This window comes from Doryrhamphus excisus, linkage group LG14 (assembly GCF_037039965.1).
Source record: "Doryrhamphus excisus strain RoL-2023G ecotype Guam linkage group LG14, RoL_Dexc_Guam_v1.1, whole genome shotgun sequence".
Lineage (NCBI taxonomy): Eukaryota > Metazoa > Chordata > Actinopteri > Syngnathiformes > Syngnathidae > Doryrhamphus > Doryrhamphus excisus.
Window position 1 is genome coordinate 18,650,542 of NC_136370.1, and position 26,877 is coordinate 18,677,418.

The 26,877-nt window shown below is 38.3% G+C and overlaps 3 protein-coding genes across 3 annotated transcripts in view; 2 read left to right on the forward strand and 1 right to left on the reverse strand.

Moving 5' to 3' along the window:
• Nucleotides 1-26,877, reverse strand: part of LOC131140248 (calpain-1 catalytic subunit-like) — a 59,285-nt gene that overhangs the window by 20,936 nt on the left and 11,472 nt on the right. Inside the window, exon 2 of the mRNA XM_078796302.1 lies at nucleotides 427-551. The gene's annotated coding sequence lies outside the window, so the exon portion shown is untranslated. The remainder of the gene's footprint in view (nucleotides 1-426; nucleotides 552-26,877) is intronic.
• On the forward strand, nucleotides 3,705-5,632 carry cd93 (CD93 molecule). The gene has a single exon (XM_058090822.2). It carries the CDS (start codon nucleotides 3,767-3,769, stop codon nucleotides 5,348-5,350), a length of 1,584 nt encoding a protein of 527 aa, XP_057946805.2. The 5' UTR covers nucleotides 3,705-3,766; the 3' UTR covers nucleotides 5,351-5,632.
• On the forward strand, nucleotides 13,748-24,919 carry gnmt (glycine N-methyltransferase). The gene is made up of 6 exons (XM_058090844.2): nucleotides 13,748-14,062; nucleotides 17,209-17,336; nucleotides 19,133-19,246; nucleotides 19,515-19,657; nucleotides 21,104-21,225; nucleotides 22,147-24,919. The coding sequence occupies exons 1-6, from the start codon at nucleotides 13,854-13,856 to the stop codon at nucleotides 22,316-22,318; spliced, it is 888 nt and encodes a 295-aa protein (XP_057946827.1). The 5' UTR covers nucleotides 13,748-13,853; the 3' UTR covers nucleotides 22,319-24,919.

The window sequence follows — 26,877 nt, forward strand, 5'->3', positions numbered from 1 at the left end:
GGAGGTTACGCAACCTCCAAAACAACTGACGAGGGTTCAAAGTAAGTAGAACATGCTGCTGCTGAAAAGGGGGACATTGCGTTTATCAATGGTTCCCTCAATATGGGTGGACTGCTTCCTGTCTTTTGTCGGACTCTTTCTTATTATGTATATTGTGAATATACAGTCACGGTAAAAAAAAAAATATTAGAGCCTCCTTGTGTCTTTGGTTTATTCATCCAATGTAATACCTGGTACAACGAAAGGTAGTACATTTGTTTTGGCTTAGTGTTAGTACACAATTGCTATCTTTATCCTATTTACTGATAAATCCTCCCTGGTGCATACATACGGCTCCTTCACCTTCGTCATCAGAGGACACCATTTCTATTTTTTCCCCCAGCTGAGATAACAGCAATGTATGACGTTCATGGTCACATTGTGTACCTTAGTGGTGCCGTTAGGATTCTAACCTGCTGCTCTTCCTCTCCGGAGCTGTTGATCCCAAGAGAGATCCAACCAATCATCTCCTTGCGCTTGTTGTTGACATTTGATAGCTGGAAAAGGGCTACCTGGAAGACAAAGGTTTCTTCATATAGGTCAGGCAGATAAATATTTTACACTTGGACGTCACATGACCTGTGGAATTCAGTAAGGTTAGCTTAACATACGCGTCTGAGTAAGGAAGAAAGGAATACACAATTAGAATACACACACACTTTAACAAAGTAATTAGTTATAGTTACTTCTCAAAAAAAAGTAACTGAGTTACTGAGTTACCTCACTACAAAAGTAACTAGTTACACACACACACATAGCAAAGACGGTTACCATTACAGAGGTTTGTATTTTGTGCAGTCGACAGGTGTTTCTGTGAGTTTGAGATGCTCACACAAGACGTGGACAAAGTTTTTTTTCGGGGACATAATGTACATTTTACCTTTTGACATCAAGGAGGTTAAAGTAGTGTACTTCTATTTGGCAAACGCTGTTTGGATATGCTCTAAACACCCGCCCACCCAAGTTCTCTGATTGGCTGAAGACGCAATCTTACTAAATCTTAGCCAATCCTCATTGCTTATGTGCTCTGAACACCCGCCCATTTAAGTTCTCTGATTGGCTGAAGACGCAATCTTACTAAATCTTAACCAATCCTGATTGCTTATGTGCTTTAAACACCCGCCCATCTAAGTTCTCTGATTGGCTGAAGACGCAATTTTACTAAAACCTGAGCCAATCCTCATTGCTTATGTGCTCTAAACACCCGCCCATCTAAGTTCTCTGATTGGCTGAAGACGCAATTTACTAAATCTTAGCCAATCCTCATTACTTATTTGCTCCAAACACCCGCCCATCTAAGTTCTCTGATTGGCTGAAGACGCAATCTTACTAAATCTTAGCCAATCCTCATTGCTTATGTGCTGTAAACACCCGCCCACTCAAGTTTTTTGATTTCCATTCAAGTTTTCTAATTTGCGACGCAATTTTACAAAAACCTGAGCCATATGAAGCCGGTGATACACTTTTAGGCGGCTTCAGTAACTGCTGTAACGGGGTCTCCAAAAGGGTAATGGCGTTTTATTAGTAATTAGTAATTAGTTAGATTACCCGTTACTGAAAAAAGTAACGGCATTTAGTAACATTGTTTTAAACGCCGTTATTCCCATCACTGGACGCCATACTACAAATCTGTGATTGTCAATGTTATCCATTGCTTTAGTTTGGTTACTTCCATGTTTCATGTTCTGGTAAACAATATGTGAACAATATTTTCATGAGTTATTGATGTGGAAAAACATGAAAACAAATATGCTACTGACAAAAGATGAGCTCATATACAATGTTTCTCTTCCCTACTGACTTAGCACTAGCGGTGGGCGTGTCTCATTGGACTTCCTGTCATTGTTCTCGGTCCATTTTTATGAGTTCAAGCAAACACAGGAACTGTCTTGATTCGGACCACCTAGGCCAGGAGTGTCAAACTTGTTTTCATTGAGTTATGGCTGCAGTGACCGTATTGTACAGTATCGTCTTGTGATATTAGTACACAATCGACCATATATGTAAGAATACTTGGAATATCTTGTTGCTTAATTACATTTATTATTGATTATTTCTTATAGTATAGAGGAACTGTGATTGGATGCAGGGCAATTTTCCATCCAAACAGAAATTGATTGATGAACTTACGTACAAGACAAGTCATTGTGTGTAGTTTTGCTTTATTTTAGTTTTATTGTGCTGTTTTTAAACTTGTTTTTGTGCTTGTGTGACAGTAGAATGCAAAAATTATATGTAGTATTATTTAGATCCATGCATCCATTTTCTATGCTGCTTATCCTCTCGACGGTTGTGGTTATGCTGGAGCCTATCCCAGCTGTCTTTGGATGGTAGGCAGGGGATACACACAATCTCCAGCCGATCACAGGTTACATATAGACAGAAGATAAGCTCTCAGTGCTGTTTAATGGCCTTATTTCATGTCTTCATGCCGCACACCATGCACACTCACACAATTGGAGAAGATCATTTCAATGGCACCCATTCATCTATCCATCTGTTTTCTATGCTGTCCACCGTCACTTTGGTCATGGGTATGCTGGAGCCTATCCCAGCTGTCTTTGGTCGCCAGCCAATCGCAGTCATTCATTCATTCTCTACCGCTTATCCTCTCGAGGGTTGTGGGGGTGCTGGAGCCTATCTCGGCTGTCTTCGGGCGAGAGGCGGGGTACACCCTGGACTGGTGGCCAGCCAATCACAGGGCACATATAGACAAACAACCATTCACACTCACATTCATACCTATGGACAATTTGGAGTGGCTAATTAACCTAGCATGTTTTTGGAATGTGGGAGGAAACCGGAGTACCCGGAGAAAACCCACGCATACACGGCGAGAACATGCAAACTCCACACAGAGATGGCCGAGGGTGGAATTGAACTCGGGTTTCCTAGCTGCGAGGCCTGCATGTGAACCCCTCGTCCACTTTATTATATGTAATATTATTTAGATCCATGCATCCATTTTATATGCTGCTTATCCTCTCTAAGGTTGCGGTTATGCTGGAGCCTATCCCAGCTGTCTTTGGATGGTAGGCGGGGGATACACCAAATCTCCAGCCAATCACAGTGCACATATAGACAAACAACCATTCACACTCACATTCATACCTATGGACAATTTGGAGTGGCTAATTAACCTAGCATGTTTTTGGAATGTGGGAGGAAACCGGAGTACCCGGAGAAAACCATGCAGTACAATAATACAATTAAATGAAATATCAAAACAATAATAGCAAAACGTATGGAAGTATTATATCGGTGGCAGGATGGCAAAGGTCAGTGATCCATCTTCACTTTCCTATTGTGATGTCACCACATAGCTGAGGTCATATGACCCCCCCGCTGTGTATTGTACCTCACTACAATTAAGGGAGTCAGCTTAAAAGTCTGAAGTCTGCCCAGACCGGAGACATCTGGAGAAGCAGTCAAAACACATTGAAGTCCACCATTGTTTTGTCCCAGCTCGGAACGGAACTGGTCAGCGAAGGCCAAAGAAAGGAACCATAACCGCCGCTCAACATGGTTTCCGCCTTTAGTTTATGTCCCAAACAGGATGCAGCAACATGAACGCGGTACTTTCAGGAGCCGCGGCGCCACAAAGAACAAGCCAATGTTCTTCACATTCCATATGGAAAACTCTTGTTGTTAAGTTGCGACGATGTTGTTCTTACTACTTCTGCTCAATACCCGTTTTGGAGGATTTAACGGCATCGAATATGAAACAATGTGCACTTCGAATGCCTGTTTTACTCTACACATGGACAAAGTGAGCTTTGAGAAGGCCGGTCAGAGCTGTTTCCACAATGGAGGGTACCTGATGACGGTCAGGAACAAAGAAGAAGACCATCATCTCCGTTCTTTGATCTCCTTGATCCAGAAGGAGAAGAACCTCAAGTTTTGGATCGGATTAAAACTACACAAAGGCGACTGCGTTTTAGCTGACAAACCCCTCAGAGGCTTCAAGTGGACATCTGGTGAGGAAGATTCCCGCTTCTCCAACTGGGATAAAGAACCTGTGGACACATGTACTGAACGATGTGTGCATGTTAGCTACAATCCGAGAAATCGGAATGTTCTGAAATGGACTGCCGGAGCTTGCAAGATTCCTACTTTTTACATGTGTAAGTTTTACTTCCAAGGAATGTGCGGCTCTCTGCTTCTGTTGGGATCTGGAGATATATCATACACGGCTCCTTTCTCCGAGGAACCTTTGCAAAATGAGATCAAATCCTTACCACTCGGAACGTACGCGAAAGTCACATGTGGGGATCGGGAATCTCACTTTTCTGTTTGTATGCTGAGTGATGATAAATACCAGTGGACCGTCCGAGGTCCGTTCTGTAAGGCAGATTACGGAAAATGTGCTTCCGATAACGGTGGATGTGAACATCTGTGCCAGGAGGACTCGGATCAAGTTCGATGCCTCTGTAACCAAGGTTACACGATCGAGGAAAACGGGTTTTCTTGTAAGTTACAAGACGTGTGCAACGTGGATTTTTGTGAACACGACTGCATCCTGGGAGAATCCGGACATTCCTGCAATTGTCCCGTCGGATTCAAATTGGAATCAAACCAGCGGAACTGTTCGGATATCGATGAGTGCCAACTCCCACATGTTTGCGCTAATCATTTGTGTGTTAACACACACGGAAGCTACACGTGTGCGTGTCGGGAAGGTTTCCGAATGTTCCGAGGTGATTGTCTCGATTCGGATGAGTGTGTGAATTCCCGATGTGAACACGGTTGCTTGAACACGATGGGATCGTTTTCCTGCTACTGCGAGAATGGCTTTACTTTATCCGAGGATGGCTACTCTTGCATGGACGTCAACGAATGCGCCACGGAACGCTGTCAATTCCGATGTGTCAACACCGAAGGAAGTTTCAAGTGCGTATGCCCGGCGGGGTTCCATTCGGATGCGACTGGAATTGATTGCGTTCCAGATATGACTGACGCACCGTTAAATGACGCAACGCAAGAAAACATCGCCGAAACGGAACCCACGGTGACACAGGAACGCCGGCGAGGGTCCACGCCACTTCCACGTGTGGTGACCGTCACGCCGATTAATGCATCCTTAGCTTCCAGCGCTAAAGTCGTCAACTCCAGAGTCCTTATCTGTGTCCTGGGATCGGTGATTCCGTTGCTGATGTTGGTCGCCGCGACGTTAGGTATCGCCGTTGTTCGATGTCATCGAGCGAGAAAAGAAGCAAGGAAAACGACAACGGACAGTTATTGTTGGGTGGCCTCGGGTTTGGATCCACGCTTGGAGAAATTTTACGAATCCATCTTGACTGATGATTTATGACCCGATGGACGGAATTGCTTTTGTGTATAATTTATCTTCAAGCATATTTATGTAATTTATATTTAAGGTTCTTATAACTGTAAATACTCCATGCACGCACCCCATTGTGGCTCTTCTTTCTGATTGGTTGCACATACAAACTTTATAATCAATATATCTTTTATAGTGAATGGAAATGCCTGAAATGTTGTGTCGCTTTTGTGTCACGATTGTGGTTATGAAGTTTAAGTAGTTTTTTTTTGAGTAGTAGTAGTTTTTGAGAACCAAAGGGATCGCTAACGTAAAAAAAGTCAGTTTATGTCCGGGTGTAAAAACGTTTTTCAGCAAGGGCCACATCCTGAAAAATACTACTAATAAAAATACTACTTTTGATATTTGGTCCACCAACACATGTACTGTAGTTTTACTGTAGTAGTAAAAACAACATTTCAACTCTTTACTACCAAAACGACATTATTGTTCCTCATAATAAGTTTATTCTCATAAAATTACAGTGTTTTTTTCATTTTTCTATTACATATTTTTTTCATAATATTTTGACTTTATTCATTTGAAATTATAGCTGTTTTTTCCAATTCTGTGTTTTTTTTCATATTCCATATTTTATTTAAATTTCATAATAATTCATAATAATTTTGATAATAATTCTCATATTTTGGACATTATTTTTGTAAAATTATAATTTTTACTGCAACCTAATTCTCCAAAAATTACGACTTTATTTTTTTGTTCCTGATCATAATATTTTTACATGTTTTTTTCTTCACTGTTTCAAATGTACACTAAATGTGCCATTTTTCTATTATATATTTTTTTCATAATATTTTGACTTTATTCAATTGAAATTATAGCTGTTTTTTCCAATTTTGTTCTTCTTTTTTTCCATATGACTTCTTTTATTTAATTTTCATAATAATTCATAATATTTTTGTAATAATTCATAATAATTTTCATAATAATTCCTAATAATTTTCATAATAATTCCCATATTTTGGACTTTTAGTTTTGTAAAATTATAATTTTTACTGCAACCTAATTCTCCAAAAATGACGACTTGATTTCAAATTTACGATACTAAAATTACTGTTACTGAAAAATTACTGAAAAATACTACTAAATACTACTAATACTAATAAAAATACTACTACTACTACTACTTTTGATATTTGGTCCACCAATACATACTGTAGTCGTAAAAACAACATTTTTTCGACTCTTTGCTACTAAAACAACATTATTGTTCTTCATAATATTACAAGTTTATTCTCGTAAAATTAGTGTTTTTTTCATTTTTCTATTATATTATTTTTTTATAACATTTGGACTTTGTTCATTTGAAATTATAGCTGTTTTTTCCAATTTTGTTGTTCTTTTTTTCCATATGACTTCTTTTATTTAATTTTCATAATAATTCATAATAATTTTCATAATAAGTTTCATAATAATTTTCATAATAATTCATAATAATTAACTATAAATAACTATAACTAATTATAACTAAGTAAAGTCAGTTTAGTCTAAATACTACTAATACTAATAAAAATACTACTACTACTACTTTTGATATTTGGTCCCCCAACACATGTACTGTAGTTTTATTGTAGTCATAAAAACAATATTTTTTCGACTGTTTGCTACTAAAACGACATTATTGTTCCTCATGATATTACAAGTTTATTCTTGTAAAATTAGTGTTTTTTTTCATTTTTCTATTATATATTTTTTCATTATATTTTGACTTTATTCATTTGAAATTATAGCTGTTTTTTCCAATTTTTTTCCATATTCCATATTTTATTTAAATTTCATAATAATTCATAATAATTTTCATAATAATTCCCATATTTTGGACTTTTAATTTTAATTAATTTTTACTGCAACCTAATTCTCCAAAAATTACGTCTTTATTTTCTTGTTCCTGATCATAATATTTAAACATCTTTTATCTATTTTAAATGTACACTAAATGTGCCATTTTTCTATTATATATTTTTTTCATAATATTTTTCCAATTTTGTTGTTTTTTTCCATATTCCATATTTTATTTAAATTTCATAATAATTCATAATAATTTTCATAATAATTCCCATATTTTGGACTTTTAATTTTAATTAATTTTTACTGCAACCTAATTCTCCAAAAATTACGTCTTTATTTTCTTGTTCCTGATCATAATATTTAAACATCTTTTATCTATTTTAAATGTACACTAAATGTGCCATTTTTCTATTATATATTTTTTTCATAATATTTTTCCAATTTTGTTGTTCTTTTTTCCATATGACTTATTTTATTTAATTTTCATAATAATTCATAATAATTTTCATAATAATTCATATTAATTCATAATAATTCCCATATTTTGGACTTTATTTTTGGTAAAATTATCATTTTTACTGCAACCTAATTCTCCAAAAATTACGACTTTATTTTTTTGTTCATGATCATAATATTTCTACATGTTTTTTCTTTACTATTTCAAATGTACGCTACTAATAAAATTACTGTTATTATGAATATTATTACTTGCTATTATGTGCTTTGATTTTCCACTGGTTTCTGAGCGCATACACAGGATACATAACCATAAGTCAAAAGTAAAAGTCTTTGTTCTGGAAAAGTGTCACGGTCCCTGAGCTTCACATTGGAAAAAACACAGTAGTTAAGTCTTTATCTCATTTCCTTCCCGCCTTTAACTTTCCTTCCGCCGTAGCCTGCAGGGCTCGGAGTTTTGCCGTGAAAAAAGCCAAACATTTGAGAATGAACGACATCCCAGCGACATGGCTTGCTGGAATCTCCAAATTCTTGTCGCTATTCTACCGCTTGTGTTCTCCGTCCGAACATGCTTTTCCACGGATCCGACTTCCGCTTGTCGACCGTTCTGCGTCGGGAACAACTGCTTAGTCATCAACCGAGACAAAGTGGATTTTTCAACTGCAGAGCAACGATGCCGAGCCAGGAAAGGACAACTAATGACGTTTCAATCTCCCGGAGATGACAGATTACATGAAATTATACGGAAAGAGCTGAACGGGAATTTTTGGATGGGGCTTTTTTTACCGGCAAATACGTGCAGCAGCTTCTCGGCTAAAATGCGAGGCTACGAGTGGACGTCTGGTCGCAGGCGCAGCGATCACATCCCTTCTTTTATCACCTGGAAAAACAACACAAGAGTCTGTTCTCCGTATTGTGTATCACTTTCCGATGATCGAACCTTCACAGAAAAACCATGCACAGAAAAAACCGACGGCTTCCTCTGCAGAACCTACCACAAAGACGCATGCATGGTAGAAAAATCATCATTTTTCCGCAGTTCCAAAGGCTGCTCGGATGGTCCGTGTGAACAAAACTGCACTGTAGTAAAAAACGGATTCAAATGCTCCTGTTTCCGAGGATACGCACCACACAACGAGGATCCCAGGAGGTGCAGAATCCACTGCGCTCAGGAAAGATGTCCTGCCATCTGTGAGAGAAACACTAACAGCGCTTGCTTCTGCCCTGAAGGCTTCATCATCAATGATCAACTCTGTGAAGATATTGACGAATGCACCATGGGGGAATGCGACCAAGAATGTAAAAACACATTCGGAAGTTTTATCTGCTCCTGTAAACAAGGCTACGTCCTAACGGAACAAGTGAAATGCGTCCAAGCAGTCGACGGACATTTTGATATCACCACTCCATCCGCCAAAGGTTACGTTAAACCCAACAACGATACCATTAAAGGTTCCTCCGTGTCTGCAGCCACTTTTATTTGGCTGTGGGTTTTACTTGCTTTGTGCGTGGTTGGGTTAATATGTATCGGGAGAGTCTATGTGATTAAACGGCACAAGCGAAGAGAGCAAAATTCCAACCAAATTCCGAGTGCCGCAGTGGGAAATACTTAGGTGCTGATTTTAACTTGTTTGCATGCGTTTACTTCCTGTTATGATATGTTATTATCGAGCAGGGATACTTTAAATAAACATGAACTGGAAAATGTTTCCACAGCATAATAGTTGTTCAACATGAAAGAATTACAAACCATTTCTGGATATTTCATGAAAAGCTCATTATTTATTTTTATGATCAGTCCCTTTTTGTTTAGCAAATATATTAATATTGATGATTTAACTCAAAAATATTACAAATACAAATACATTCATTCATTGCTGGAGCCTATCCCAGCTGTCTTCAGGCGAGAGGTGGCCAGCCAATCACAGGGCACATATAGACAAACAACCATTCACACTCACATTCATACCTATGGACAATTTGGAGTCGCTAATTAACCTAGCATGTTTTTTGGAATGTGGGAGGAAACCAGAGTACCCGGAGAACATGCAAACTCCACACAGAGATAGCCGAGAGTGGAATCGAACTCGGGTCTCTTAGCTGTGAGCCCTGTGCGCTAACCACTTTTTCTACACCGTGCATCCATGAATCAATCATTCATTCATTTTCTACCGCTTATCCTCACGAGGGTCGCAGGGGGTGCTGGAGCCTATCCCAGCTGTCTTCTCTTTGGGTGAGAGGCGGGGTACACCCTGGACTGGTGGCCAGCCAATCACAGGGCACATATAGACAAACAACCATTCACACTCACATTCATACCTATGGACAATTTGGAGTCGCTAATTAACCTAGCATGTTTTTGGAATATGGGAGGAAACCGGAGTACCCGGAGAACATGCAAACTTCACACAGAGATAGCCAAGAGTGGAATCGAACTTGGGTCTCTTAGCTGTGAGGCCTGCCCGCTAACCACTTTTTTTTATGAATCAATCATTCATTCATTCATTCATTTTCTACCGTTTATCCTCCAAGTGTCACAGAGATGCTGGAGCCTATCCCAGCTGTCTTAGGACAAGACAGCCGGACAGCTACACCCTGGACTGGTGGCCAGCCAATCACAGGGCACATATAGACAAACAACCATTCACACTCACATTCATACCTATGGACAATTTGGAGTCGCTAATTAACCTAGCATGTTTTTTTGGAATGTGGGAGGAAACCGGAGTACCCGGAGAAAACCCACGCCTGCACGGGGAGAACATGCAAACTCCACACAGTGATGTAATTGAACTCGGGTCTCCTAGCTGTGAGGCCTAACCACTTATCCACCGTGCAGCCCCATACAAAAAAAGTGTTTGCCCCCTTCCTGATGTTTCATTCATTCATTCATTCATTTTCTACTGCTTATCCTCACGAGGGTCGTGGGCCAGCCAATCACTGGGCACATATAGACAAACAACCATTCACACTCACATTCATACCTATGGACAATTTGGAGTCGCTAATTAACCTAGCATGTTTTTTTGGAATGTGGGAGGAAACCGGAGTACCCGGAGAAAACCCACGCATGCACGGGGAGAACGTGCAAACTCCACACAGACATGGAATTGAACTTGGGTCTCCTAGCTGTGAGGCCTAACCACTTATCCACCGTGCAGCCCCATACAAAAAAAGTGTTTTCCCCCTTTCCTGATGTTTGTTACACTTCAATGTTTCAGATCATGAAACAAATGTAAATATATGTAAATATATGTAAATATATGTAAATAGTATGTAGTTGAGTCCAGCACTTACTACAATCATCTTTATTGTCTGTCTAACAGCGCCATCTACTGTTATTTCCATCAAATTTCACATCTTGCTAAAAAGAATCCTTTAGAGGTTCTTTAAACTTGTTTTTGTTTCATTTCCAGACAGGACAGTAATCCTTGTGTATTTTATTTGCTATTGTAGTAAATAAAAGTCACACACATATGTACTATACCAAGAAGATGTACCAAGAAGACACACATGGGGTTTGGTGGCTATTTTCTCCAGCTCTTCCTGAGGGCTTCCTGTCCTGGGTCTTCCCTGAGGTCTCCTATACCAGTCGGATTTGCGTGGAGAGCGTGGAGGAGTGTATCAAGCAAAAGGTTACAACCCCTTTTTGTGTTTTTTTTAATCTTGATATATAGTTGTTGAGATATTTGAGCTCTTATGAGTGCAACTTGGCTCGCGCCAGTGGATTCCAATAGGGGGATTGTTTGTGACATTTGGTTCCACTTGGTGGACACTGCAAAGATTTTGAAATTTTCTTGGCCAAACTAAATTTTTGTCAAAGTTACGGGCCACCACGAGCCAGTTGGGAGGCAGTTTGAGCCACTGCACGCCACTAGGCACCTTATTGGCGACACCAGTAGCGTCATTAGGTCTATTTTAGGGGGGCTTCAGTCCGCCTAAAATAATTTGATATTTTTTAATATATATTTTTTTTAATTTCATTTATTTAATTTTATTATTATTATTATTATTTTTAATTTATTTGTTTTTTTATATATTTAAAAAAATTATATTTATTTAATTTTATTGATTTATTTATTTTATTTTACATTTATTTGGTTTTTAATTTTTTTTTATGTCTACTACATTCATTCATATCCTGTGCATCTCCAGGGGGCTAAGCCCAGGCGACACGAGGCGCCACAGCAAATTGCATTGGCACCAACTGGAACCAACTGGAACCAACTGGAACCAACTGGAACCAACTGGCGCCGACTGGCACAGTGGACTCTTAGCATTACAAATGCAAAACATATTTGTGTGAAAGTGAAACATTTTTTTCACAAAATGCTGTTTTTCTCGACTTCTAGTCCGGAATTGATATTTTCCTGAAACTTACCTCGTCTAATCCTTCTTTTGGTATGTAGCCATATACCACAATAATCTGTGTGCCTTGAAAGATCAGTCAAAATCATCACAAATGGCATATTTAATGCACAAAATGTATCAATATGGCCGCCTACATCCTTCAGTTTTTCTCTATTGTGAAGGTTTGGTCCACCCCCTGCTTTAAGTTAATATGTGACATTTTAGCAATTAAGAACAAAGAAGTCGTCTCATGGACACGAGCCAGATATTCTTATGGATCTAAACTGTGTCCTCACGCTAATAAAATGTAAAGGAAACTTTGAACGCCGTCCACGACTGCCTAGATCCAGTTATCGGAGCTGATAAGAATATATTTAGACACAAACTCCAACTTGTAATCAGTGAAAAACTTCACTCGTGGAAAAGAGCAAACATAAGGGGAAACCCATGACCTTTATATCAGTGATGACTGGAATCATGACCTTGGGAAACTGGAATAAAATAAAATAAAATAAAATAAAATAAAATAAAATAAAATAAAATAAAATAAAATAAAATAAAATAAAATAAAATAAAAAGTATAATATATAACAATAAGATGGTCTTCCTTTTTTAATGTATTTTATTTCTCCTGATGAATTTAAATATATTTCTATAAATTGTGGCGCACAAACATTAGCCTAAATTTATAGTTTGGAATGTCCTGCAAGTTAGCAACAAGGATTTAACAAACATTGCGTGGGTTTTCTCCGGGTATTCCGGTTTCTTCCCACATTCCAAAAACATGCTAGGTTAATTGGTGACTCCAAATTGTCCATAGGTATGAATGTGAGTGTGAATGGTTGTTTGTCTATATGTGCCCTGTGATTGGCTGGCCACCAGTCCAGGGTGTACCCCGCCTCTCGCCCGAAGGCAGCTGGGATAGGCTCCAGCACCCCCGCGACCCTCGTGAGGAAAAAGCAGTAGAAAATAAAATAAAATAAAATAAAATAAAATAAAATAAAATAAAATAAAATAAAATAAAATAAAATAAAATAAAATAAAATAAAATAAAATAAAATAAAATAAAATAAAATAAAATAAAATAAAATTTTGATTTAACAAACAGTGCGTGGGTTTTCTCCGGGTATTTCGGTTTCTTCCCACATTCCAAAAACATGCTAGGTGAATTAGCGACTCCAAATTATCCATAAGTACAAACGTGAGTGTGAATGTTTGTTTATATGTGCGCTGGGATTGGCTGGAGATTTGGTGTATCCCCGCCTCTTGTCCAAAGTCTGGGACTGGGATAGGCTCCAGCATATATCGTCACCCCTAGTGTGGTGAGTGGTATCAAAGATGGAGGAATGGATGGATTTTGAAGAGCGTTGATTGGGTCGTTTGTAGTTGTGAATCAGAATGATACGAATAAGGATTTTTTTTAGTTTTTGAGTTTAGTTTTTGATATTGATATTTTTATATATTATTTTTTTATTTATTACGAAATTATTTAAATTCTTACCGATGGTAGTTTTTGTTTTTATTGACTTATTTTGCTTCATTATGATTATAATTATGAGTAAAAAAGTATCGGTATCAGTATTAGTACTGACAAAACTGGCCTTGTATCGTATTTACTTTGGTATCAGATCGGTGCCAAAATTTGCAACACAGCCCACCCTTATCAGGAAGTGATTACGGAAGTGACGCATCTCTTACATCAACCAATCAGAAAAGTAGGCGGCTCCTCATAGAAGAACGTCATTGGGTTAAAGTTTTTTCGCCGCATATAAATAATAACAGCCATGACGTGAGTTTAGCATGTGCGGATAGACGCTCACTGTCGAATATTTAAAAAGAAAAAACAAAACAAAAAACACCGACACGAAGCGGAACCAGCATGTCGGTCGACAGCGTGTTCAGGACCCGCTCGCTCGGTGTGGCCGCCGAGGGTCTTCCTGATCAGTACGCCGATGGTAAAGCAGCGAAAGTGTGGCAGCTATACATCGGAAACACGCAGAGTAGGACGCAGGAGTACAAAAGCTGGGTGGTGTCGCTGCTGAGGGAGCAAGGTGCCCGGAGAGTGCTGGATGTAGCCTGCGGAACAGGGTAAAGTCGGGCACACTCCACTAAAATGTAGGCCGGTATCATTTCTCCACTAAAGACATGACTTCCGGCTACCTAGCATAACATGTCACGCACTATTTTGTATATTTATTAAGTCTAATATGTGTTAAGTCTAATACCCTGAGGAGCCAGATATTTTTATTACCCCTCTGAATATTGTAAAAATATAATTAATTCATTATTAATGAGATAAGTGTTGGATATTACACTGAATCATGGATTAGCTTAGCATACTGATTGACATTGTATTATCATTAGCATCTTCAGTATACATGTATTAATATTTAGCATTCTTCAGTGTTCCTCTGTAATTCAATCCCTTCTACATGGTTACATTTGATATGCACCACCTTTCATAACAAATAATCCACAAAGTGAAAATAATATTATGTGATACAGAGAGAAGATGATAAATTGTTAGCACGTGATCATGCTTAAATGGCATTTCATGATATAATATGTTGATTGACACTTTGGCAGGTTGGTGTGTGATGACCAACTTTCACATTTGTCAATGGAGGGCTGAGACACCGCCGGCCGTTCATCAAACTGAAGATGGTGATTATTAAAATCACCATATGGAAAAAAAAAATATCCTATTTGTAATCCCTAAAATGTAAACACTGCAAACTATAAGTAAAATATATGATATAATAGTTAGTCAGTGTGCTGACTTTGACCCCATTCTGCAACACAAGCGTGTCAGGCGACGTAAACATGATCAGAGCGGAATGTGGTTTACAAATGGCCTCACTATTTTTAGCCCCCCCCCTAAAATGTGCCCGTCGCATATGATGGGGAATTTATGAAATAACAAATTCACACATGCCAAACGGTGGCTGATGAGTTTCCTTATCCGTGCTACATAAACACCTCCAGATCGATAGTGAACTTATGTTCTCCTGAATGGGATTACATAATTTGTTTTCTACAGTCCATACCCCCCCCCCCCATACCCCCTTTGTGCTTTATAAGTTTGTTGCTGTTAATCATTGAAGTGCAGTAACTTTTTCAGGTCATTGTTCAATCTGACTCGTCGTAAAAAAGGAGCGTGTGAGGTCATGTGCAGGTTGCGTCAACATCGCCTCCCAACGAGTTTTTTCAAGGAAGTCGCGGACAGGAATCAACAGCCTCAATCCAGAATGGAATTTGTGTAGGCGGGGGGGAACTGCACATTCGACATAGAAGTCGTTAAGCCTTCTTGCACGATATCATGTAATTGAGGTCGTTAGAGAGATTATTCATCTCAACGGTGTTTGTTTTCGAGCTGAAAACTCAAAACCGAAATATTCAAATGCATCATATCCGTGCTTGTTGTTAAAGAGGATATAGTTACAGATGCAATGCTAATAGCTTTATGAATGTAAGCAATTTTTTTTATTATGCTATTCAACAAGATGTGTGACACTCTTATTAGGAAGGCTGGAATTGTGATGTGTTTTGACAACAGAAAATAATTAAGAATAATTTATACTCTAAAAACAAAAACACTTCTATGCTGGGACTACGTTACGCTAGCCATAGCATTTCAGTATGTGGAATCAAACTATGGAATGGATTGAGTAAGGACCTCAAACGGTGCACAACGATGAGCCAATTCAAGAAACAATACAAGCAGTTGATGTTTGCTAAATACTTCAGTACGTGACAAAAAAAACATAAAAAAAAAACTTAAATTATATTAGGAAAGCAGGAAGTGAACAAATGTAACAGTTACTGATTGTAAAAGTACCAGATGGAGGGGTAGGATTTAATAAGCTTTGCTTCTTCCTGCTCTGGGTTCATTAAAGACTCTAAATTGTCAACAACCAATAGCCAAGGTCAGCTGGGATAGGCTCCAGCATAACCCCACGACTGTAGAGAGGAGATAATTAATGAATAATAAAACAGCCGGGCTGCACGGCGGTCGAGTGGTAAACAAGCATGCCTCACAGCTAGGAGACCCGAGTTCAATTCCATCCTCGGCTATTTCTCCGGTTTCCTCCCACATTCCAAAAACATGCTAGGTTAATTAGCGACTCCAAATTGTCCATAGGTATGAATGTGAGTGTGAATGGTTGTTTGTCTCTATGTGCACTGTGATTGGCTGGCCCGCCTCTCACTTGAAGACAGCTGGGATAGGCTCCAGCACCCAGTGAGTTTCCAGTGAGGATAAGCGGTAGAAAATGAATGAATGAATGAATGAAACAGCCGCGTGCTGCAAATGGCACCCAGGCCGCACTTTGGACACCACTGCCCTAGACAGACCATTCATTGATAATTGACTGATTTAATTGTAAAGCTTTATTCACTATAAGAAATGGATACTGGGATTAATAAACAATCTTTGTAAAGAAGTTCAAATACAGCCATTGTAGCTGATATTAATTTGTAAAAGAAAAGTTATTATTGTGCCTTATGCTTTGTGTATATATATATATATATATATATATATATATATATATATATATATACAGTGCACTATGTCTCAAAAAGAAACTGAAACAAGGTGTTTCATAAGAAGAAAGTGAAAGTTAGCACTAAGAAAGTCCAGTTAGTTTTGTCTATAGTGTAGCACCAGATCCTGATAGAAGTATTCATTCATTCATTTTCTACCGCTGGAGCCTATCCCAGCTGTCTTGGGGCGAGAGGCGGGCTACACCCTGGACTGGTGGCCAGCCAATCACAGGGCACATATAGACAAACAACCATTCACACTCACATTCATACCTATGGACAATTTTGGAGTGGCTAATTAACCTAGCATGTTTTTTGGAATGTGGGAGGAAAACCGGAGTACCCGGAAAAAACCCACGCATGCACGGGAAGAACATGAACATGTGTGTGTGTGTGTACATGTTTGTACTTGTTTGTACTGGTGTATCGATTTAATTGGTGAACTTCTTAAAAAAAAAAATCTGTCTCTTCCAGGGTGTGGTGGCAAATTCACATGCAAATCATAAACAAGTCATAACCGTTGTTTTAATCTTGTTGTCATCTGCATTCAAAGCTGAATGAAACCAATATATTTGGTTGGAAAAAAAAAACAACAACTTTCAACTGTGTCATTTTAGCAAACACACAAAGGATTACCAGAATCCCATTGAACCCACATTTTGCTGACACGGCCTTTTTTTTCTATTCTGTAGCGTGGACTCCATTATGTTAGTGGAGGAGGGGTTCAACGTGGTGAGCGTGGATGCCAGCGACAAAATGCTCAAGTACGCACTGAAGGCGAGATGGGAGCGAAGAAAAGAACAAGCCTTTGACCAATGGGGTAAGAGATTTTAAACTCAACTAAACTCATTGATGAATGTTCTAGTACAGTGATTCCCAAAGTGTGGGCCGTTGTGGTACTGCAGGTGGGCCATTAAAAATATAAATATATATATATAAAATATAAAATAATAATAATAAAAAATATAATATAAAATTAAAATATTATTCATTTTTGGAAATATTATTGTAAAAATTATTTTTATTGTAAAATATTTATTGCATGATTAAAAAAAAAAATAGGCCTAAGTAATAACCTATTGAGTGTTATTGACCTGTCACAATATTTTAGGAACCTTATACAGTTCATGATTGATATGAACGTAGCTCTCTGGTTATCATGCCAGCCTTGAATACAATTATGAAAAGTATGATAAATAATTCTGTCCTGTGTGTACACCACAGACTAAAAGTTTTGGCTTCCTTTATTCCCCTGCTTTCATTTCAATGAATGTGAGTGTGAATGGTTGTTTGTCTATATGTGCCCTGTGATTGGCTGGCCACCAGTCCAGGGTGTACCCCGCTTCTTGCTCGAAGACAGCTGGGATAGGCTCCAGCAACCCCCAAAAGCGGTAGAAAATGAATGAATGAATTATAATAATTGTATTAATTATATTTTATAAATAAAATAAAAAAAATATATTAATAATACATTATGATTATATTATTAGAAAATAATAATAATAATTATTATTATTATTATTATTAATAACTATTATTATTAATAATAACAATTTATTATTGTTATTATTATTATTATTATTATTATTATTATAGTTATAGTTATCTGAGAATGTGAATGGTTGTTTGTCTATATGTGCCCTGTGATTGGCTGGCCACCAGTCCAGGGTGTACCCCGCCTCTTGCTCGAAGACAGCTGGGATAGGCTCCAGCAACCCCCAAAAGCGGTAGAAAATGAATGAATGAATGAATAATAATAAATTATAATTATTAATTGTATTAATTATATTTTATAAATAAAATAAAAAATATATATTAATAATACATTATGATGATTATATTATTAGAAAATAATAATAATTATTATTATTACTAATAACTATTATTATTAATAATAACAATTTATTATTATTATTATTGTTGTTATTATTGTTGTTGTTATTATTATTATTATTATTATTATTATTATTAAGTTATCTGAGAACGCAGCATTTCGTCTATGTACTGTTTATAGGACAAAGGTGGGCTGCAGACATTTTTTAGATTTGTTGGCCCTGAGTTGGTAAAGTTTGGGAACCCCTGTTGACTTTTTTTGAAGCTGTGGTTGTGGGCTGCATGGGAGGGTATTTGCATTTCAAGAAAAATGACAAATAACACTTTTTTTACTGGCTTATTTATGTATTAACTAATTGATTTAATTTTTAGTAACTAGCAGAAAATGTTGCTGAGAGAGCGCTGCCGACATTTAAATTGGATGCGGGATACCTAGCCTGCAGACATGTAAACAAAAATACCACAAAGGGCAATGAGATTGAAACGTGAACGATCACACACACACACACACACACACACACTTGCATACATAGGCGACAAGCTGTCGTCAATTGACTCCACATTTCAGGAATATTGTTCATTCTCCTGATAATAAGAAACAAAGTGAAAGTCACAAGACGTGTCACGTATCTGGTCACATAAACCAAGTGCCCCAGCGAAAAGTAGGGCTCTACTATACCGATATATCCATCTAAAAACTCGACTTAAAAATAGTTGGTTCTACTATCAGTGTGTTTATGTGATACATTTGACATTTGTTTATTTTATTTTTTTTTCCCCAAGTCATTGAAGAAGCCAACTGGCTGACACTACCAGAGGACATCCAGAAACCAGGAGACGGTTTTGATGCCGTTATTTGCCTCGGCAACTCCTTCGCTCACTTACCAGACTTTAAAGGTACAGTACTTCGGATTGCTTATAGTACATCAAGTAGTTCTGGATTGGAATCTTGACTCTGACTTCTCTGGAGCATTTTCTCTGGGTTCTTTCTTCTCTAAAAACAAGCATGCTAGCTTAATTGGAGACTGAATGGCTGTTTGTCCAGCATCAGTTGAGCGACAATCCACCTTGCTTATGACCTTGAACTAGACAATCGGTAGTAAATAGATGACTCATTTTCCCTGAATTTTTTTTTTTCCTAAATTGGCTATTTTGGTACTTTTAGGGGATCAGAGTGACCAAAGGTTGGCTCTCCAGAACATCGCTAGTATGGTCAAACCAGGCGGGACCCTCATCATCGACCACCGCAACTATGACTACATCTTGGAGACCGGGCGGGCGCCACAAGGCAAAAATATTTACTATCAGGTACGAAGGGGAATGGGATTTGGTATAGTATAGTATATTGCATTTTTTTCAAAATGTCATTAATTAATATAATTCTCGCTCTTTCATGGTTGATTATGGCGCATTATTAGTAACCAAAATCATATGTAGCATTCTGGTCACTACTAGGCATCAGTAATCATACATTGATGAGATATTACCTGCATTAAGTCAGCAATGGTTGAAGAGTCTGACATGACGTGACCTCCCAGTCCGTGTGGAAGTGGTACATTTATGGCATCATACTTTCATTCATTCATTCATTTTCTATCGCTTATCCTCACGAGGGTCGCGTGGGTGCTGGAGCCTGTCCTTCCAAACTCGGTATGGAATGTAGAAGTTTAGAATTAATAAATCGGAAGCTAACTAGTTAGCTCGTTAGATTGAAACAGTATTGTTAAAGCGATATGTCACTTAAGGGATCTCGTAGCCTGCGCTCGCGGTATGGTCGGAGTGTTAGGCTGACTGTTTTGGAAATTAATTGATTGATTTTTTTGCCATAATACGGTCGAGATACTACAACAAGGAACTTTCCCGATATTAACGATGAGTTGCTATGTCTTATTATTGCCTTTTATGTCTACTATATTAAGTAATACAAGTGTAAAGATAACTATAGGGGTGTTATTTAATGTCTACAGGACTCTAATAACGTTAAAAACTGTGTTTAGGTTATAAACAGGGTTTCTATGCTGTAACTATGAAAATATTCAATTTATTAATATTATATTCTACTTTGTAGAAATTCTGGAACCAATTAACTACGATACACGAGGGACGACTGTACAGGGGAACCCCTCAGACCAATCGCAGTCTCGTACGGAGCGGCGGTTGGCTTTGAGTTAGTTTGAATAGCAAAAGAAACCCAATTTCCCACATGAGAAAAGTTAGCATTTATTTCATTCAATTGTGTAGATATGATACGTACATAATGGACAGAAACCAAATGTCATACATAGCAGGTCCTTCAACACTCCTTAGGTTATGACCTTTACTTCCCCTGACGTCTTTGTCATTAAATATACATTTAGAATTTAATTTGAACAGCATGTGGCGGTCGTGAATAAATGCCGGGTAAGCGCAGTGATTACTGTCACAAGGATGTATGGCCCACTAACAATACACATAAATGCACCAAATATACTCAAAATCAAAAACACTTCTATGCTAGGACTACGTTATGCTAGCCATAGCATTTCAGTATGTGGAATCAAACTATGGAATGGATTGAGTAAGGACCTCAAACAATGCGAGAGATGAGCCAATTCAAGAAACAATACAAGCAGTTGATGTTTGCTAAATACAAGGATGAAGAGTCTTGAACCAGTCATGATGTGCTATATATATCACTATATTGACACTTACTATGGTACCCATTATGGCATTGGATGCTCATATCACCGAGTACTTCGGTACTGTGTGTTGCAGAGTGATCTAACTCAGGACATATCCACCTCTGTGCTGTGGGTCAACAGTCAGCCCCACATGATCACTCTGGACTATACCCTCCAAGTGCCCCAAACGAGCCCCCAGAGCCAACCTGAAGTCAGGTAGGTGGTCAATATGAAAGCATGGTAATGACTGTACTACAAAGATGGTTCCTTCCTTCCTTCCTTCCTTCTCTACCGCTTATATCACAAGGGTCGCGGGGGAGCCTATCCCAGCTATCTTCGGGCGAGAGGCGTGGTACACCCTGGACTGGTGGCCAGCCAATCACAGGGCACATATAGACAAACAACCATTCACACTCAAATTCATACCTATGGACAATTTGGAGTGGCTAATTAACCTAGCATGTTTTTGGAATGTGGGAGGAAACCGGAGTACCCGGAGAAAATCCACATATAACATATTGCATATTAACAATAGCATATTAACAATAATTCAGAGATGGCCGAGGGTGGAATTGAACTCGGGTCTCCTTGCTGTGAGGTCTGTGCGCTAACCACTCGACCACCATGCAGCCCATATTCGCATATTAACAATAATTCATGGTTCCATTTATTACAGTGAGTCTTCCAGGTCCTGATGCAGCAAAACAGTCCCAGACCATCACACTACCACCACCATATTTTACTGTTGGAATAATGTTCATTCATTTTCTACCGCTTATCCTCACGAGGGTCGTCACCGGCTGTCTTTGGGCAAGAGGCGGGGTACACCCTGGACTGGTGGCCAGCCAATCACAGGGCACATATAGACAAACAACCATTCACACTCACATTCATACCTATGGACAATTTGGAGTCGCTAATTAACCTAGCATGTTTTTGGAATGTGGGAGGAAACCGGAGGGTGCCCGAGGGTGGAATCAAACTCGGTTCTCGTAGCTGTGTGGCCTGCGCGCCAACCACTCATCCACCGTGCGGCCCATGTGAAGTGGAAAAGCCAAAGACGTCGGTCTCCTTTAGCCGGACAACTGATCAGGTCGAGAGAAGCATCCAACCGTGTTCTTCCGTTTGCATTTGCAGCAAATTCCGCCTGTCCTACTACCCCCACCGCCTGAACAGCTTCAAAGCGCTGCTGAACCAAGCCTTCCACGGGAAAGTGGAGCACAACGTCTACGGAGACTTCATGACGTACGTCCCTGACCAAAGCCGAGCCCCGTGCTACTTTGTCCATGTCTGTAAGAAGAAGGCCTAGCTAGCATGAACGCCTTTGAATCAAATTATGTTCGATTTGATCTGAAATTCTAAAAATTGTATAAAAAAAAATTTAATTTAATGATCGCCTTTTTAAAATTAGTCACAACTGGTGGCGCACAGAGTAATATATAATAGGACACAGTTATGTTGACTATAGCAAAGATGTGGTGGATCACTTTTATTTACCATGTAAAAACGCAGATTAGTGTCTGTTTTAAGTCCATATGGTGGCCTTTTGTTGTAATTTTGATTGATGAAAAGAATGATTTTTTTATTATGTAAGCAGCAGAATCACATTTTGCCTTATTCTGCGCTATGCTTCTGTAGTGTTTTTTTTTTTTTTTTGCTGTAATCTTGCAAAGTTGTTGATGTCAAGGCCAACAAGAACGGACTGCCACCATAAAAGGGATATCTGACAGTTCTTGTCAGTCTAACCTACTTGCAGTGTTACACAGGGTCAGACCCTCTAAAGTCCACACGGGTTTTTCATTGGTGAAACCGTTGAGGAGTTTAACGCTGCTTGAAGTCCAAATGCTCAAACCTTTGTCATGGTTTACCACCTCCAAGTCATCTGGCTTGCCTCTACATGGACATGGCTGATTCAGTGTCTACAATAGGGGTGCGCAAAGTATGGCTCGGGGGCCACATGCGGCCCACCAAGCATTTGAATCCGGCCCTCCAGTTGTAAAAAATCAAAGAGCAAAACTGTAAAATGAAATGACACTAGCACAAATAACACTTTTACAGATAAAATTAGACAAATAATTCAAGGAAAATTATAAGCATAAAATATATGTTCTGCCCCCCCCCCCCACCACACACACACACACACAATTTTGTTAACTCAATGCGGCCCACGAGTCAAAATATTTGCCCACCCCTGGTATACGGCAAGGGTGTCCAACAAAAATTTTCCAGGGGGAGGGGGTACTTTCATACATTTTGTGCATTAAAGGTGCGAAAACCAATTGAATATATAGCAAGCTACCTGAACAAACTAGCCATGCATCCCTGATGTATGTGTTATTTGAACTTATTTAATTTAATTTAATTTTATTTTAATTTAAGTAATTTAATTAGATTTTATTAAAATTGGAAAATATTACCTTTTGTTTATGATATAAAAACACTGTATGGGGAAATCCAAATTAGCTGCAGCAGTATGCACCAGGGGTGTCCAAAATACCCGCTACCCATAACACATGGATTTTATTCAGGTAGCTTGCATCTTTAATGCACAAAATGCATGAAAGTACCCCCCTCCCAATTTTGTTAACTCAATGCGGCCCACGAGTCAAAATATTTGCCCACCCCTGGTATACGGCAAGGGTGTCCAACCAAAATTTTCCAGGGGGAGGGGGTACTTTCATACATTTTGTGTATTAAAGGTGCAAAAACCAATTGAATATATAGCAAGCTACCTGAACAAACTAGCCATGCATCCCTGATGTATGTGTTATTTGAACTTATTTAATTTAATTAGATTTTAATTTAAGTAATTTAATTAGATTTTATTAAAATTGGAAAATATTACCTTTTGTTTATGATGTAAAAACACTGTATGGGGAAATCCAAATTAGCTGCAGCAGTATGCACCAGTGGTGTCCAAAATACCCGCTACCCATAACACATGGATTTTATTCGGGTAGCTTGCATCTTTAATGCACAAAATGCATGAAAGTACCCCCCACACACAATTTTGTTAACTCAATGCGGCCCACGAGTCAAAATATTTGCCCACCCCTGGTATACGGCAAGGGTGTCCAACCAAAATTTTCCAGGGGGAGGGGGTACTTTCATACATTTTGTGTATTAAAGGTGCGAAAACCAATTTAATATATAGCAAGCTACCCGAACAAAATAGCCATGTATCCCTGATGTATGTATTATTTGAACTCATTTAATTTGATTTGAATTTAAGTCATTTAATTCGATTTTAATATTTAAATTGGAAAATATTACCTTTTGTTTATGATGTAAAAACACTGTATGAGGAATTCCAAATTAGCTGCAGCAGTATGCACCAGTGGTGTCCAAAATACCAGCTACCTATCCTTTGCTACCTATAACACATGGATATTTTATTCGGGTAGCTTGCATCTTTAATGCACAAAATGCATGACAGTACCCCCCCTTAGAAAATGTTTGGACACCCTTGCTATACACACTGAATCAGCCCTCGCTATGTTTAGGGAGCAGTTGCATCAGAGTCACAACCTGGGACACAATCCTGCTGTCAACCAAAGATTTTTGCATCTTCTTCTTGGATTTAATCAGTCATTTATTTGTACGTTGCACTTTGATTGAAAGCTACTGAAAACAATCATTTTATGTTACTCTGTTACCCGCGCCGTAAAACATCAAAGTTACCAAATAACTCACCGCAAACAATTTGAATGTTATCAAGTTCAGTGGCCTCCTGCTGTTTGGCTGCAGATCGCATGGTGCATTCAAATGTCTCGTCAGCGCCACCGTGGTTTCACTTCTTTTACAGGAGTGAATGCCAATGCACATTTTTATTCGACATTTCACAAGAGTCTTACGTTGCTGGTTATTAAAACTTGAAAATCATTCAAAGAATAAATATGTTTTTATTGTGTGTGGTGTGTACATTTATATTAGCTGTGAAAAAAAGCAGATGACACTCAATATTTATAATATTTATTAATGCCAAAAAGATAATAGTATAGTAGTAAAAGGCTTTAACACCAAACATTGATCCCCAAACACTTGTTATTGAGGACCGGAAAGTCCTAGCTTAATGTTTCTCATTGAAGCGACACAAGGAGAAAATATTATGGGGAAAAAATACAAATCTGAAACAGTTTAATGTAATCAATATGGCAACTTATTTCTCTGCTTGTTATTTCTCTATTTGTTACTTTTATTTCATGAATACAATCTGAAAAGCTACCTATTATGCTAATTGTTGGCCCTTTGTATTGATATGCGGACTCTAATACAGCAGCCACACATAACCCACACAGAAAGCTTTCCAGATCTTCCAGAATTTGTTCCTATTCCTAGTATTTCAACTTTTACCGTACAAACTGGCAACATGAAAAAATAAACAACAAAACTGTAAAATTGTCTGTTGAATATATGTTCTGGACCCTCCCCCCGGACAAATTTGTTAACTCAATGCGGCCAAAAATATGATGTGAGTCAAAAATATTTGCCCACCCCTGGTATACGGCAAGGGTGTCCAAAAATTTTCCAGGGGGAGGGGGTACTTTCATGCATTTTGTGTTTTAAAGGTGCGAATTGAACCAATTGAATATATAGCTAGCTACCCGAACAAAATAGCCATGCATCCCTGATCTATATGTATTATTTGAACTTATTTAATTTAATTTGATTTGAACTTAAGTAATTTAATTAGAATTTATTTAAACTGGAAAATATTACCTTTTTGTTTATGATGTAAAAACACTGTATGGGGAATTCCAAATTAGCTGCAGCAGTTTGCACCAGTGGTGTCCAAAATACCCGCTACCTATAACACATGGATATTTTATACGGGTAGCTTGCATCTTTAATGCACAAAATGCATGAAAGTACCCCCGCCTAGATTTTTTTTTTTTTCAAATTAGCTGCTGATATACCCACTACCTATCCTTTGCTACCTATAACACATGGATATTTTATTCTGGTAGCTTGCATCTTTAATGCACAAAATGCATGAAAGTACCCCCCCTAGAAAATGTTATTTTTTCAAATTAGCTGCAGATATACCCGCTACCTATCCTTTGCTACCTATAACACATGGATATTTTATTCGGGGAGCTTGCAACTTAAATGCACAAAATGCATGAAAGTACCCCCCGCTAGAAAATTTTTTTTTTTCAAATTAGCTGCAGATATAGTCACTACCTATCCTTTGCTACCTATAACACATGGATATTTTATTCTGGTAGCTTGCATCTTTAATGCACAAAATGCATGAAAGTACCCCCCTAGATTTTTTTTCAAATCAGCTGCAGATATAGTCACTACCTATGCTTTGCTACCTATAACACATGGATATTTTAATTGGGTAGCTTGCAACGTTAATGCACAAAATGCATGAAAGTACCCCCCACGCTACCTATGCTTTGCTACCTATAACACATGGATATTTTATTTTATTATTATATTTATTTATATTTAACCATAATAAATTACACCCACCCTGTCACAGCTACACATTCCAAGCTGTGTATAACGTATCAAGGCATCGAACACAACGCCCTGCATCGACGGCCATGCAAGGAGCTTATACACGAAACAGATGTGACAAATATTTGCCAGATGTGGCTGCCTTGAATTTGTTTTGCTCGTGAATCAAAGGCCACGTTTCACATTTGCAGGGTTTGATGCCCGATTCTGATTTTTTTGTTGGGTGAGAAGTATCCAAAAATGGTTAGCCGCTTCACTGACACAGATTTATAAAATGATTACAAACATTATACTAACAAATATAACAACTTCATCACCTCATATTGCAGCACGATGATGCGAGGCCCCATGTTGCAACAATCTGTACACAATCCCCAGAAGCTGAAAACATGCCAGTTC

Bases quoted from the DNA above. Each gene is read 5' to 3' on its own strand.
- cd93 (XM_058090822.2), top strand. From the start codon at position 3,767: ATGTGCACTTCGAATGCCTGTTTTACTCTACACATGGACAAAGTGAGC.
- gnmt (XM_058090844.2), top strand. From the start codon at position 13,854: ATGTCGGTCGACAGCGTGTTCAGGACCCGCTCGCTCGGTGTGGCCGCC. The intron at 19,658-21,103 runs GTACGAAGGGGA...TGTGTGTTGCAG, and splicing joins GCAAAAATATTTACTATCAG to AGTGATCTAACTCAGGACAT. The intron at 21,226-22,146 runs GTAGGTGGTCAA...TTGCATTTGCAG, and splicing joins CAGAGCCAACCTGAAGTCAG to CAAATTCCGCCTGTCCTACT.